Source organism: Triticum aestivum, chromosome 6D (genome assembly GCF_018294505.1).
Source record: "Triticum aestivum cultivar Chinese Spring chromosome 6D, IWGSC CS RefSeq v2.1, whole genome shotgun sequence".
Lineage (NCBI taxonomy): Eukaryota > Viridiplantae > Streptophyta > Magnoliopsida > Poales > Poaceae > Triticum > Triticum aestivum.
Window position 1 is genome coordinate 25,717,153 of NC_057811.1, and position 14,365 is coordinate 25,731,517.

At 44.3% G+C, this 14,365-nt stretch overlaps 1 protein-coding gene and 1 pseudogene across 1 annotated transcript; both read right to left on the minus strand.

Annotated features, from left to right (window-relative positions):
- Nucleotides 1-5,118: 5,118 nt before the first annotated feature.
- LOC123143201 (receptor-like protein EIX1) lies at nucleotides 5,119-8,907 on the minus strand (annotated as a pseudogene).
- Nucleotides 8,908-10,403: 1,496 nt separating this feature from the next.
- On the minus strand, nucleotides 10,404-13,236 carry LOC123142361 (receptor-like protein EIX2). Its single transcript, XM_044561308.1, has 2 exons — nucleotides 13,170-13,236; nucleotides 10,404-13,094 (listed from the first exon to the last, which is right to left on the minus strand). The coding sequence occupies exons 1-2, from the start codon at nucleotides 13,234-13,236 to the stop codon at nucleotides 11,179-11,181; spliced, it is 1,983 nt and encodes a 660-aa protein (XP_044417243.1). The 3' UTR covers nucleotides 10,404-11,178.
- Nucleotides 13,237-14,365: the final 1,129 nt, after the last annotated feature.

Consider the following 14,365-nt stretch of genomic DNA (forward strand, 5'->3'; position numbering starts at 1 on the left):
AATCGCCCTCTACACAGTCAGGTACATCCCCATGGGTTCTGGACTCTGGAGCTTCTTTTCATATGTCTTCTCATTCTTCCGCTTTGTCCTCTCTTCGATCGCTGGATTCTCCTGTTCATGTCTTCACTGCTGATGGTACTTCACTTTCTGTTGCTAGTAGAGGCAATCTTTCCACTCCTTCTTATTCTGTTCCTGATGTTGCTCATGTTCCTCGACTTACTATGAATCTGTTTTCTGCTGGTCAACTTACTGATTCTGGTTGTCGTGTCATCCTTGATGTTGACTCTTGTTCTATTCAGGACCATCGCACGCACACTCTGGTTGGGGCTGGCCCTCGCCGCCGTGATTCTCAGGGTCTTTGGGAGTTGGACTGGCTTCATGTTCCTTCCGCTGCCACCACCATCGCCAGTTCCTCCGCTTCTGTCGCCTCTGTTACTGGTTCCTTCAAGCAGTGGCACTATCGACTTGGTCATCTGTGTGGTTCTCGGTTGTCGTCTTTAGTTCGTCGAGGTCTTCTGGGGTCTGTCTCAGGAGATGTCTTTTTAGAGTGTCAGGGTTGTCGTCTTGGCAAGCAGATTCAGTTACCATATTCACATAGTGAGTCAGTGTCTAAGGGTCCTTTCCATTTAGTCCATTCTGATGTATGGGGTCCGGCTCCTTTTACTTCGAAAGGTGGTCATAAATACTATATTATTTTCATAGATGATTTCTCTCATTACACATGGCTTTATTTCATGACTTCTCGTAGTGAGGTGTTGTCTATTTATAAGCGTTTTGCTGCCATGGTTCATACTCAGTTTTCTTCACCCATTCGTGTTTTTCATGCTGACTCCGCTGGCGAGTATATCTCTAAGATGTTGTGTGGTGTCCTTACTGAGCAGGGTACTCTTGCTCAGTTCTCTTGTCCTGGTGCTCATGCTCAGAATGGCGTGTCTGAGCGCAAGCATCGTCACCTTCTTGAGACGGCTCGTGCGATGATGATCGCCGCCTCTCTTCCGCCTCATTTTTGGGCCGAGGCTATCTCCACTTCTGCCTATCTCATCAACCTTCAGCCGTCCGCTGCTTTGCAGGGTGGCGTTCCTTTTGAGCATCTTTTTGACCGTTCTCCCGATTATTCGATGCTTCGCTTGTTTGGTTGTGTTTGCTATGTTCTTCTTGCCCCTCGCGAACGCACCAAACTGACCGCTCAGTCTGTTGAGTGTGTCTTCTTAGGCTACAGTGATGAGCATAAGGGCTATCGTTGTTGGGATCCTATCGGTCATCGGATGCGTATCTCTCGAGACGTGACTTTTGATGAGTCTCGTCCCTTTTACCCACGCCCATCTTCCTCGATTTTTTCAGTGGAGGATATCTCTTTCCTCACTTTTCCTGACTCACCTATCACCCCCGTCGTGCCTGTGCCTATTCGTTCCACTCCCTCTGCTTCTCCATCTCTAGTCGATTTGTAGCCACCATCCTCTCCGGTCTCCTCGCCTAGCATGTCATAGGATTCTACGCCTTCCTCTCCGGTGACTTCTTCGTCACCACCCCCCATCCTACCTTGGCGATTCCTCCTTCTATTGTTCCATCTTTTCCTCAGCATTACACTCGTCGTTCACGACCTGTGGATGCCTCATTGGATGAGTCGTCCTCTTCCTCTCAGCCTACTTATGGCTTGCGTTCTCGTCCTCGTCCGCCTGTTGATCGCTTTGGATTTCCCACCGCTGGTGCTGCTGTTCTTGAGCCAACTTCTTATCGTCAGGCTGTTGTTCATCCTGAATTGCAGTTTGCGATGGCAAAGGAGATTGCTGCTCTTGAACGCACTGGTACCTGGGATCTTGTTTCTCTTCCTCCCGGAGTCCGTCCCATCACTTGTAAGACAAGGTTAAGACTCGCTCCGATGGTTCTCTTGAGCGTCACAAAGCTCGTCTTGTGGCTCGTGGTTTTCAGCAGGAGCATGGTCGTGATTATGACGAGACTTTTGCGCCTGTGGCCCATATGACCACTATTCGTACACTTCTTGCCGTTGCTTCTGCACGCCACTGGTCTATATCTCAGCTTGATGTTAAGAATGCTTTTCTTAATGGTGAGCTGCGTGAGGAGGTGTACATGCAGCCACCACCTGGGTATTCTATTCCTGATGGCATGGTATGTCGTCTTCGTCGCTCTCTCTATGGCCTTAAGCAAGCCCCTCGCGCCTGGTTTGAGCGTTTTGCCTCTGTGGTCACTACTGCTGGTTTTTCAGCAAGTGCTCATGATCCAGCATTGTTTATTCACCTTTCTCCTTGTGGTCGGACTCTTCTTCTTCTCTATGTTGATGACATGATCATCACTGGGGATGACCCCGAGTATATTGCCTTTGTAAAGGCCCGTCTTAGTGAGCAGTTTCTTATGTCTGATCTTGGACCTCTTCGCTACTTTCTTGGGATTGAAGTCTCTTCTACCTCTGATGGCTTTTTTATATCCCAGGAAAAGTATATCCAGGATCTTCTTGCTCGTGCTGCTCTTACTGACGAGCGCATTGTTGAGACTCCTATGGAGCTCAATGTTCACCTCCGTGCTACTGATGGTGATCCTCTCCCTGACCCGACGCGTTATCGTCATCTCGTTGGCAGTCTTGTCTATCTAGCTGTCACTCGTCCGGACATCTCTTATCCGGTTCATATTCTGAGTCAGTTTCTCTCTGCTCCCACATCGGTTCACTATAGTCATCTCCTTCGTGTTCTCCGATATCTTCGGGGCACGATCTCTCACTGTCTATTCTTTCCTAACTCCAGTTCTTTACAGCTTCAGGCCTATTCGGATGCTACGTGGGCTAGTGATCCTTCTGATCGCCGTTCACTTTCTGCTTACTGTGTTTTTCTTGGCGGTTCTCTCATTGCCTGGAAGACGAAGAACCAGATTGCAGTTTCCCGTTCGAGTGCTGAGGCTGAGTTGCGAGCCATGGCTCTTTTGACGGCAAAGGTGACTTGGTTACGGTGGTTACTTCAGGATTTTGGTGTTTCTGTCACTACACCGACTCTGCTCTTATCTGACAGTACAGGTGCTATTAGCATTGCGCGTGATCCTGTGAAGCATGAGCTCACCAAGCATATTGGTGTTGATGCTTTCTATGTGCGCGCTGGTGTGCAGGATCAGGTTATTGCTCTTCAATATGTGCCTTCTGAGTTACAGTTGGCGGATTTCCTGAGGAAGGCCCAGACTAGAGCACAACATGGCTTTTATCTCTCCAAACTCAGTGTTGTTCCTCCACCATGAGTTTGAGGGGGGGGGGGTGTTAGAGTTATACTATAAGTCATGTACTCCTTTGTATTTATCCCATTGTATAAGGGGTTTCCTGCAAATGTTCCACACCTGTACATGTATATATATATATATCGGCCTATGGCCTCATGGGAATACAAGTTGCTTATTCCTAACAGGAAAATGCTACTAGCTTCGCACGATGAAATCCCATCTGATTAATCAAGAGGGTGTTCCGTTTCAGTTTGAAGCACGAACAAAAATCGGCTCATATGGCCCCCCATGGTACAAGCTTTGCACAAAAGAGCACATAATCACCCTAGCACAAACCAATGAGAAAGCGCAAGGTGATAACGAAGATGCATGGATAGACTTAGTCCACCCGGTGAACTTTGGTGTACAGGATTCGGTTTCAAGGTTCGGCGACCAACTTTGGTGTACCACCCTGTGAACATTCAGGAATGCAAGGATGAAAGCTTTCTTTGTGTCTTGCTCCCGTAGGAATTCTTATAATTTAGTAATTTGAAGACTTTGTTGCTGACTGAGTGGTGTGTGCAACCTGACCTCCGTGCACTAGTTTGTATGCTTGAACATTCACCGGTTCTTGAGAATCTGACACTTCAATTGCGTAAGGTATACGTTTTTTAAATGGACAGTTGCAGAGTTGCTGTAGTGTTAAGTTTTCATGCACGATTGATAGCTATTGATGAAATATTTTTGTGTGCTGCAGCAAGAAGGACCTACATGTGAATTTGAGGTGGAAGAAAATCATACTTTGATGGAGCAACCAACTGCTATTTCAGGATACCTGAAGATTATCAAAGTCAAATGTAACGAGATGGATGGCAGAGTTTACGAAGTGTTGAAGTTCTTGAGTATATTTGGCATAGACATTATTATCCAAAGGACTAAGGGATAATTGGAGAAAATGTAAGTTAACTTGTGACTCTTTGCCTGGTTATTATATAATTTAGTTGTATAGGAATCCTTCATATAATGGGATTACAAAACACGATTAAATCTGTTATTATGGATAGTATTTTCCACTGCGGTGTGTCAACTAATTAACTTCCATGCGAATCAAAGTGTCTAACCAGATTACTTCTTTTGACGTCATACTCTGATGAGATGAGCAAGCATGGGTGGCCTTCGGTATTGCTATGAAACAATTTATTGTTGCTTTTCCAAAATATCAATTGTATAAAAAATTATTCAAATTCATGTTAATATTTCATCGTATAATAATTGAAATATTCATAGTATGTGCATGGTAGTAAGCTAAACCTCCCATCCCCTACAGTTTGGCTTCAATGTTCAAGTCTCTTTGTCAAGTAATTGAACACCTCTGAAGCTTCTTTGTTTTTACATACTTGTACAGGATTCGGTTTCAAGAGGTGGCAAGGAGCTATTGATGGATGGATGTACCAGCCCATGACCATTCAGTTTCAAGATGCGGCGGTGAACTTTTGCTGTCGTTGGATGAACCATACCGTGGAATGCAAGGCTTGAAATCGAAATGTTTTTTGCAGCGGGTAACTGCATCGTGGCGCCGCGCCCGGCGCAACCGCATGCATAATGGCAGCATGACGTACGTGACCATGGCAATCAGCTTAACTGACCAAAATGTACTCCCAAAGACCCAGTAAACACACACACATACACTTCGGTTGCAAATATGCTGCTTTGTACTACTACAAGGCAGACAACTAACACAGCCATCCTCACAAGTCACAACCAAACTCACCAAGATGGCTGAAAGTGTGTAGTAATCAAGCGAGCTATCTAAAAAACAGCAGTTAAACAATTAAAGCCAAACATAGGAATATGAGGAATAAAAACCATCTGACAGAGCAACTCACAAAACAGAGACCGCCTTTCAGACAGAGCAAACAGGATTTTAACTCTCTATCTCATGAATCCGCTTCTCGCCTGCCAAGTTATCATCATCTTTGACAAGTATTTACAATTTGGTGGGAAAGCACATTGAAAAATCACTATCTGATTTGACTACTCATAAAAAGAACAGCACCCGCAACAGGAAGCACATAAAACACATCATATGTACTAACCTCGCTCGATGGCATGGACCTAGAATACATAAATGTGCGTGACTAGTTCCAGTACAATACATTTGAACATCGATTGATACATTCATGATAAATCTCCAGAGTATTAAATTACATGTCCACAGCAAACCAAGAACCAATAGTACAATACAGAAAACAGCATGCCAATCTCAGTCGATGGTATGCACCTTGAATACATATCCTGACTAGTTCTAGTACGATACTTAAACATCAATTGATTCATTCATGAGAAATCTCCAAAGCATTTCTTGAATTACATGAGAGCAAACCAAGAACCAGTGCTGGTGATCTCATCTCAGCTTCTACCCATTAATTCTACCTCTCAAGGAAGCCCAGGTAACAGCCACTTGCACATAAACCCAGTCATACAAGCTGTCGCAGAGTGAGTACCACGAAACTCTCCATCTCTTCTTGAACAAGAAGGTGCAGAACACCACCCAGAGACCCATCACATATCCGGACCCCATGGCAAGGAAAAACGAAACCACGTCGTCACTTGCATCTCCATGGTTTCCTTCTGGAATTGGCTTGGGCTGTGGACACCTCCGCGAGAGAGGGGGGCCGCAGAGACCTGGGTTGCCAACATAAATAGATGCCTGGTCTTCAAGTGTTTGCAGTTGATTTCCAGTTGGTATCTTTCCTCCCAGACTGTTGTAGGACAGGTTCAGGCGACTCAATGATGTGAGATCCGACAAGCTTGAAGGGATTTCACCAGACAACTCATTGTGTGATAAGTCGAGTGACTCTACTTGCATTAAGGTGCCAATATTCTCAGGGATTTTTCCATCGAAGTTGTTCCATGATAAGTTCAGGCTCTTCAGTGCTAAAAGAGTGCTGATTTCTGCAGGAATCTCTCCAGTAAGTCTATTACAGGATAAATCAAGATTCAGCATATATATGATTTCTCCTGAATATAATCTCTCTTGACCTTTCGTGAGTACTGTTAAATTCTCAGAATAGTCAACCAGGTCATTGTCATCAATAAATACTCCAGAAGTTAATGCATTCCGAAGATCATCAGTGTTGTCTCTTGTTTGTGTCATGCCTGTAAAATTAATAATCGATCTCGGTATGCTCCCCGAAATATTGTTGTAGCCAAGGTCCAAGTATTGAAGATTAACAAGCTTTGTAAGCTCGACTGGAATGTGACCATAAAACATATTGGATCTCAGTCTTAAGAATGACAAAGATGATAGCTTCTCCCCCATCCATGCTGGTAAAGTCCCAGAGAACTGATTTTGTCCGAGATCAAGAAAGATGAGTCTTGGCATTTCTGGAGAAGCGAAGGAAAATCACCCGAGAGGTTATTGTCTCTTAGGCTTAGATTAATGATACTCAGACCTGTCATGTTTGTGCTGGAGTCATTTACTAGGCAATCAGTAATTGACCCATTGAGATTATTTCTTGATAGATCTAACAACTGCAGTGATTGCAACTTGCACAAAGAAGATGGAATGGCACCAGAGATCATGTTGTCATATAGAATAAGTGTTCTAAGCCCTGGCGCTCCAAAGTCTAGTGGTAGTGGCCCAAGTACATTGTTCTCACTAAGATCCAGGTAGGTTAGACTGATTGGAAGCTTAGGTATTGGACCACCAAACTGGTTAGAACTGAAATCCATTGCCTGTCCTCTCATAAATTCCATTGTCGATGGGAGGACTCCTGTAATCTGATTATTCTGGATATTAAGATAAGCTACTGAGGAAGCTGTTATCCAAAACCAGTCTGGTACCATGTCATTAATGCTCGTGTTTGATATATCAAGACTATATACACGTGTTTGCCATCGAAGCCATGTTGGAAACTTAGGCCCTAGCTGGCAGGACCGAAGCTCAATAGAACTTAGACTGAAAGTAGGAACCCAAGTTGGACTCACTGTGATGGCTATTGAGTTGTCTGACAATGTCAATTTATCTAACATATCTAGACCTGATAAATGGCCTTCATGTATAATCCCATCGAATTTGTTGGCATTAAGGACCAACGATGTTAGCATTGTGAGCTCTCCTATCCACAAAGGTACATGACCACTGAGTTCGTTATCACTGAGGTCCAGCCGGTGAAGGTTGCTTAAGGATTGTACTGTTGTAGTTGGCAGGCTTCCATTCAGATTGCTTCTTGGCAGAAACAAGACTTGTAATTTATTCCATGAACATCTGGGTAATCGATGGAATAATTCTGTTATACTCCCATTGATATTGTTCGCAAAAGAAGATAATATCTCCAAATTACATAGGTTCTTCATATTGGAAGGTATCATGCCCACAAGGTTATTTTCTGATAAACCAAGCTCCACAATGGAGGTCATATTACCGATGTCGTCCGGAAAAGGGCCATAGAAACCATTTTGGGCGATTTCTAGATGCTTGAGGCTAGTTAAATCCCAAAACCAGTTGGGCGTGCAACGCTTTTGGAAGTCGTTGCCCGAAATGTCAAGTGTTTCAAGAGAAGTCAGGTTTGAGAACTGAAGAGAATCAGGGCTATCACTGAGCTGGCAAGCTCTAAGACAAAGAAATTTCAGAGTTGGAAGCATGTTCATCACCGGAAGCCAATGAACAATTGTACTGAGGTTCACCCCAGTCATATCCAGGTGCTCAACGGAAGTTAACTGTGATAACCAGGTGATATCCATGGAATATGTGCCATATAAGTTGTACCCAAGATTTAAGTACTGTAAGTTGGAGAGATTACCCAGCTGCGGTGGTATCCTTCCAATGAACGGTGACCATGATAGGTCAAGATATCTCAGCTGATGGAGAGAACCGATAAACTCCGGTATTTGTATCTTGTCAAACCCGTTGTAGCTGAGGTCAAGATACTGTAAATGCTGTAAACCAAGCAACGAGGAGCTTATGTTGCCTGCTAGCACCTGCCTGCTCTCATTGCCGCTTCTGTAACCTGGGCCTCGGAGATCGAGCCTGACAACATGGCCGGTTCTGTTGCTGCAGTAGACACCCTTCCATCGGCAGCAATCACCACCCTTCCATGATGGAAGGAGGTTGGCAGGGTCTGATAGACCTGCCCTGAAGGCAAGAAGGGCAGACCTCGCACCGGCAATACAGCTGGTGACCGTATCATTTGGACGCAGGGCAGATGTGTCCTCTGTGGTGCTCTTGGCTTGAGTAAGCAAGAGCAAGGCTACGGCTATCTGGATGCAGGCTAGTTGAAGCGTGTCCTTGGGTGCTTTTGCCATGAGTATGTGTTCTTCTTGGTGTAGGATACCCCATGGTATACATACATGATATATATGTAATCAAACTCTTGGTGTTGCCTGCCAAGATAAAAGTCACTGGTTGCTGTTTAATTAAAGCATCTGGAGAGTGAAGTTGACCAATAAGGGGTTGCAGGCTTGATCGATGCTCATGGAGTTTCCCTCTTGTCCGTTTTGGGGTTCGAGGTAGCAGTGCACACCAATCAGGGCTTGCAGGCTTGGGATTTGAGTAAAGCAACTGGACAGTGAAGTTGCATATATTTAATCAGAGCAGTTTGTTCATAATTAAGAAAAATATGCACAGTGCTTTGGTTACTAGCAATCCTGATTGTAATTATTCTAGGAATTATATAATGTATATGTACAATGTTGATGTGTGCTCTTATATAAAAACAACTGATGGATTCCACTGCTAGCAGATCCAAATATTCTAGGGTCCAAATTAAGTTTGATTTGAAGGAAGTTCAAATCTTCGGACACATGGCGAACCCAATCCAGTCCATCTGCGAGGGCAAGGAATGGACGAAGGGGGGGTACCTGGCAATCTCGAGGCCGGCGACAAGAACGGAGAGACGCCGTCGAGCGGGCTGGCAGGCACCCCAGTGCCTCCTTCCTGCCGATCCACCGCACCCTCCCCGACCTCATTGCCGTCCAGCCTTTGATGTCAGCTCTGGTGGCACACCAACAAGGACTCTAGGGCTTGGAATTCAAAGCCACTGGTCAGCAATGTGAAGCTGGGTGCAGTTTCTCCACAGCTACTTGACTTTTGAGGGCCCAAGCACTAACCAAGGATCATGAATCTGTTCGGAATGGAACAAAATAAGTATAAATGTTTTCTTTATAAGTAATCCAAAAGAGTGTAGATATGCCATAGTATTTGGGATGTGTTTGTATATAGAGTGAACGATGAATCCCACTACTAAGGTCCTCATCCTTTTACGCCTGGCCTGAAGCATGCCTGCAAATTGCCTGGAGTGTGTTTGGTTGGAGTCCATAGGAGCAGCAGCTAGCCTGGCCTGGTGACCGCAAAACATTATTTAGCCTGGGCCATGACCGAGGCTACCTGATTAGCCTGGCTCAGGCGCAAGGAGCCGGTTGCCTGGCGTCAAGTCGTACATTTTAATCAGCTTTTTCTTTCGTGGGCCAGCTCTCAAACGAATCATTTCTGCACTAAGCTTTTCTCAGGCCAGGTACAGAACCAAACAGACCATGCCTGACCAGGCACAAAACGTCTACGTTTCCAGGCTTTTCGGGTTGACATCGTTTGCTCCAGCTATTCAAGTTGATGCAAAAGGACTCAGATATATGTCAAAAAAATCCTTATAAGCAAGAAAGAAAAACATGTTCTTTGTCATAGAGCACTATGTTCATGAGAAATTAATGAATTAAAAAAAATCCTTATAAGCAAGAAAGAACGAAAAACCTCCAAGCAAACTCGCACAATATGCAGAGGTTTCTAGGACTGAATTAAAGAAATTAATTCTAGGACTGAATTGAAGAAATTAACAAAGCAAATATCTACAAGATACAAGCATTATCTGAACTCACATTTTCCCTGCACATATGCAATAACATGTGCTAGATGTGAGTCAACTCAGATTAACTGAAACCATACATGCATAACAAAATAAACATGACAGTTAAATCTTCAGCTTACGTGCCTAAAATTTACCCACCAAACCCAATAAACACACGCACAGAAGGATGCACAACAGCACTTGGGAGTTGGGAAGCAAATATGCTGATTTATACTACTATAAAGCAGAGGCTGACAACTAACACGGTCATTACCACAGGGGGGATACAGTTCCACAATTTGACAATGGTCAGGCTCAACAAAATAATCAAAGAGAGCTGACGCTTTGAAGTAGTAATGAAGCAAACAGTATGCCATCTGTAAATCGGATACAGGGACATGAGTATAAAAACCATCCAGTGGTTATATGCAGGAGCAACAAACAAAACAGACCCGCAAATAAATAAATAAAAACAGAGACCACCTCCTTGCATGGAGAGACCTCCTGCCATCGTATTGTCTGGGTTCTTCTCAACTATTGCTCTTGCAGAATCGAACATCTTCCAGGCCAGAACAAAATCAGAACCAGCTTCATCACCTGCCATGCTATCATCATCCTTGCCATCAACGGTTTCATCCTCCTTATCTTTGCCATTTGAGTTTTGCCCGATATTAGTATTTAAAAGACCATAAATCATTATAAAAAGAAAAGCACCAACAACAGAAAGAACACACAAAACACATCATATATAATTATATAGAAAGGTCAGTCGATGGCATGCCCCTAGAATTCATACATGTGCATGTTTAGTTCCAATACAATGCACTCAGAATACATACATGCATGTGCGTGACTTGTTCCAGTAAAATACACTGAAATATCAATTTACACATTCATGATAAACCTCCAAATTATATCAAAATACATGTCTAGAGCAAACCAAGAATACATGTCTAGAGCAAACAATATGAAAAACAGCATAACAACATCAGTCGATGGAATGCACCTTCAATACATATGCTGACTAGTTCTATTACAATACCTGAACATCCATTGATACATTCATGATAAATCTCAAAAGCATTTATTGAATTTCATGAGAGCAAACCAAGAACCAGTGATGGTCATCTCATCACAGCTTCTACCCATTGATTTCACCTCTCAAGGAAGTCCAAGTAACAGCCACATGCACATAAACCCAATCATACAGGCTGTCACAGAGCGAGTACCACGAAACTCTCCATCTCCTCTTGAACAAGAAGGTACAGAAGACCACCCAGAGACCCATCACATATCCAGAGCCCATGGCGAGGAAAAACGAAACCAAGTCGTCGCTTGCATCTCCGTGGTTTTCTCCTGGAATTGGCTCGGGCTGTGACGAACAATTTACGGAGAGAGGAGGACCGCAGAGGCCGGGGTTGCCAATATAAATATATGCTGGGTCTTCAATTGTTTGCAGTTGATTTCCAGTTGGTATCTTTCCTCCCAGATTGTTGTAGGACAGGTTCAGGCGACTCAATGATGTGAGAGCCGACAAGCTTGAAGGGATTTCGCCAGACAGCTCATTGTGTGATAGGTCGAGTGATTCCACTTGAATTAAGGCTCCAATATTCTCAGGTATATTTCCCTTGAAGTTGTTCCATGATAAGTTCAGGCTCTTCAATGCAACAAGAGTACTGATTTCTGCAGGTATTGATCCAGTAAGACTATTACAGGATAAATCAAGATTCACCATATATATGATTTCTCCTGTATATAATCTCTCTTGGCCTTTCGTGAGTACTGTTATATTCTCAGTATAGTCAACTAGTTCATTTTCATCAGACGATACTCCAGAACTGAATGCATACTGAAGACCATTAGTGTTGAATCCTGTTTGCATCATGCCTGTACAATTAAGCATAAATCTCGGTATGCTCCCCGATATATTGTTGTACGCAAGGTCCAAGTATTGAAGATGAACAAGCTTCGTAAGCTCAACTGGAATGTGACCATGAAACATATTGGATCTCAGTCGTAAGAATGACAAAGATGATAGCTTCTCCCCTATCCATGCTGGTAAAGTCCCAGAGAACTGATTATGTCCAAGATCAAGAAAGATGAGTCCTGGGCATTTATGGAGAAGCAAAGGAAAATCACCCGAGAGGTGGTTGTCTCTTAAGCTTAGATTAATGATACTCAGAACTGTCATGTTTGTGCTGGACTCATTGACTAGGCAATCGGTAATTGGCCCACTGAAATTATTTCTTGATAGATCTAAGAACTGCAATGTTTGCAACTTGCACAAAGAAGATGGAATGGCGCCAGAGATCATGTTGTCATATAGAAGAAGCATTCTAAGCCCTGGCGCTCCAAAGTCCAACGGTAGTGGCCCAACTACATTGTTCCGACTGAGATCCAGGTAGGTTAGATTGATGGGAAGCTTTGGTATTGTACCACCAAGCTGGTTAGAACTGAAATCCATTGCTTCTGCCCTCATGAATTCCATTGTTGAAGGGAGGACTCCTGTGATCTGATTATTTTGGATATTGAGATACCCTGCCGAGGAAGCTGCTACCCAAAACCAACCCGGTGCCATGTCATTAATGCTCGTGTTTGATATATCAACACTATACATGCCTGTTTGCCATTTAAGCCACGTTGGAAACTTAGGCCCTAGCTGGCAGGACCGAAGATGAATAAAACTTAGACTGAAAGTAGGAACCCAAGTTGGACTCACTGTGATGGCTATTGAGTTGTCTGACAATGTCAATTCCTCTAACATATCTAGGCGTGATAAATGGCCTTCATTAATGACCCCATGAAGTTTGTTGGAGCCAAGGACCAGCCTTGTTAGCTTTGTGAGCTCTCCTATCCACTGTGGCACAGGGCCACTGAGTTTGTTACGACTGAGGTCCAGCCTGTGAAGGTTCCTTAAGGATTGTACTGTTGCAGTTGGCAGGCTTCCAATCAGATTGCTTTGCCGCAGAAACAAGTCCTGTAATTTATTCTGTGAACAGTTTGGTAATCGATGGAATAACTCTGCTATACTCCCGCTGATATTGTTGAGCCCGCTTGCTTCAAATTTTGTTTGATGGAATAACTCTGCTATACTTCAGATTGCTTTTCTAGAGCAGATTTTGTTGAGCCCACTTGCTTCAGATGCAGATGCATCATTATCAACCAACAAAACTTCCAGAGCATTTTTCAGGTTCTGCATATGTGACTCGCATAGTAAGATAGCAGCAGCACAATATTGGATCGCACCTCCAACTCCAAGCGCGGACCCTAACTCGCAAAATGTGCAGAAGTTTCTATGGCTGAATTAAAGAAATTATTTCCACGACTTAAAGAAATTAACAAAGCCAATATTATATATACAAGATACAAGCATTATCTGAACTCACATTTTCCATGTACATACCCGGGTGAAAGCCCAAGATCCGATGCGGATCGGGCGTCGGCGGCGCCCCGTGCACCATAACCTTCCTGGCGACGACGCCAAGGACATTGGGATCGGATGGAAGGGTCTGCAGGTGAGGGGTGGGGGTGTGCTGCCTCCCTTTCGGTGGAGCGGTGTTTCTTTCTACATATTCTTGGCGGCGGCTCTTGGCGGCATGGAGCAGCGGAGGCTTGGCGTCAGATGTGTGGTGACGGACACGTGCAAGAGGTCGACGCTGTCTGGCGACGTGGTGGCGTCGGCGGCAGCGAGACCGGGCAAGGCCGATGCAACAGTACAGCTCCGAAGATGGATATGTGGCAGGTGGCTGTGGCGGCCTCATACCCGGCAGGCGTCCTGGTTGAGGAGCACGCCGGACTGGTGGGTGCCCATACCCGGCAGGCGTCCTGGTTGGGACCTTAGGTCTTAGATGTTAGGTTTGGCTGCGAGGTCTGTTTGGTATTAGGCCCAGACCATCAGCGCCACTTCATCAGTTAGATAGGAGTAGCGACAGAGGTTGCGAAGATGGTGGCTTTGGTCTTACCGTTGTACGACTTTATAAGGTCTTGTGTTAATAATTAATAAATTGGCCGTATGCATCATCCAGATGCAGAAGCCGGAGGTATTCCTCCTTTTCTAAAAACAAATTTACATATGTGCACTTATGCAAGTGAAGGAACCTGCACTAAGACAAGGATACATAACAGCGCTTGGGTTGCAAATATGTTGCTTTATTATACTACTTCCTTCGTTCGAAATTACTTGTCTCGGAAGTGGATGTATCTAGACGTACATCCACTTTCGAGACAAGTAATTTCGAACGGAGGGAGTACTATAAAGCAGAGGACCGCCAACGGTCATATGCAAAAACAGAGACCACCTCTTTGCATAGAAACCTCAGCCAGAGCAA

Excerpts from the sequence above, each read along its gene's own strand:
- LOC123142361 (XM_044561308.1), bottom strand. The coding sequence starts at position 13,236 with ATGCAGAACCTGAAAAATGCTCTGGAAGTTTTGTTGGTTGATAATGAT. Across the intron at positions 13,095-13,169 it reads TGCATCTGCATCTGAAGCAA|CAAGCGGGCTCAACAATATC; the intron begins GTGGGCTCAACA and ends CAAAATTTGAAG.